Source organism: Aptenodytes forsteri, unplaced genomic scaffold, assembly GCF_000699145.1.
Source record: "Aptenodytes forsteri isolate BGI_AS27 unplaced genomic scaffold, ASM69914v1 Scaffold284, whole genome shotgun sequence".
NCBI lineage: Eukaryota > Metazoa > Chordata > Aves > Sphenisciformes > Spheniscidae > Aptenodytes > Aptenodytes forsteri.
In genome coordinates, this window is record NW_008794445.1 from 2,175,114 (window position 1) to 2,176,365 (window position 1,252).

At 61.8% G+C, this 1,252-nt stretch overlaps 1 protein-coding gene across 1 annotated transcript in view; it reads right to left on the reverse strand.

The window, feature by feature from the left end:
- LOC103907867 (extracellular serine/threonine protein kinase FAM20C) overlaps positions 1-1,252 on the reverse strand; it is a 10,304-nt gene that overhangs the window by 3,050 nt on the left and 6,002 nt on the right. The window contains 4 exon segments of the mRNA XM_009290106.2: positions 54-163; positions 288-468; positions 770-885; positions 1,067-1,159. Of these exon segments, the coding sequence (XP_009288381.2) occupies positions 54-163; positions 288-468; positions 770-885; positions 1,067-1,159 (500 nt within the window).

Sequence of the window (1,252 nt, forward strand, 5' to 3'; positions counted from 1 at the left end):
CGCCGGCCCCGGGGCGCCCCCGCCACCCCCAGTGCCAGCACAGTGGGGCTCACCCATAAGGAAATCGAGGACCGTCATGTCAATGAGGTCGAGGAGGCGATGGCCCCTGTCGTAGGGTGGTGTCTCTCGCACCCGAGCGCAGTAGTTGGGGTTCAGCTCCCACCTGCGGGCAGAGGCCAGGGTGGGGGATGGGGCCGTGAGAGTGGCCGTGGGGTGGCCCCCTCCCATCCCACAGCTCTGCTGCCCCATGCACCCCATGCCCCCCATGCCCCCGTGCCCCAGCTCACTCAGCCTTCTTGCTTTTGTGGTAGGAGCGGCGCCAGGGGCTGCGCCAGGAGCGGCGCTTGGCCAAGGTCTTGTCGGGCAGCAAGGCGGCCATGGAGCCCTCCAACCGGTCCGGCTTGCCGCAGAGGGCGTGCTCGGTGGAGCAGTAGTAGGAGCACTCCCCGTAGAAGCAGACGTTGCCCGCTGGCCATGGGGACAAAGCAAAGGCTGACAAAGAGCAGGAAGGCAACGAGCCTGCTACCCCCATGCAGGGTGGTCCAGCAGGCGGCTGGGTGAGGATGCTCCATGAACTGTGGCCACGTGCCACCAGCAAAGCAATGGCAAGGAAGGCCTTGAGGAGCAGAGCCCCGTGGCAAGGGACCCAGCAGGAGCTGGAGCAGTCCCCAAAGGGACAGTTTGTCCTGGGGCCAGGGCAGGAGCAGCCGGCTCCAGGTGAGCTCCATGTGGGTGGCTGCAGGAGAGGAAGGACGGCATGAAAGCTCACCTGGGGAGATGAAGAAAGTCTTGGCCAGTTTCTTGTCTGTGGTGATGTCACGAATCTCCTTTGTTATATTGACCAAACGGCCAGAAACTGGGGGGATTCGCCGGAAATCCAGAATCCTGAAACAGAACTTGGAACCATTTTTTGCTGACCCCAGCTGGTTTTCACAGCGAGTTATTAAAACCGCTGTGAGACGCAGGTATCCCTTGCAACAGAGAGGAAGAGATGGGATGAAGGAGCAGTTTCTTTGCTGCTTTGCTGTCATGGAAGGGCAGAGTTGGATGCAAAGCTTGCACTCACCTGTCCAGGTGGAAGGCTGCAATCTCCGCATTGTGCCGCTCGAAGTCCGAGAAGTAGAAGAAGTCAATGGGTGTCTCCTGGTCCCGGGGCTGCCTGGGAGGAGAGGGGAGGGGGGGGGGGGAGGGGATGGATGGGGTCACCCCGAGCGTGGGCTTGGCTCCAAACCACCCCTCACCTTTTGTCCCT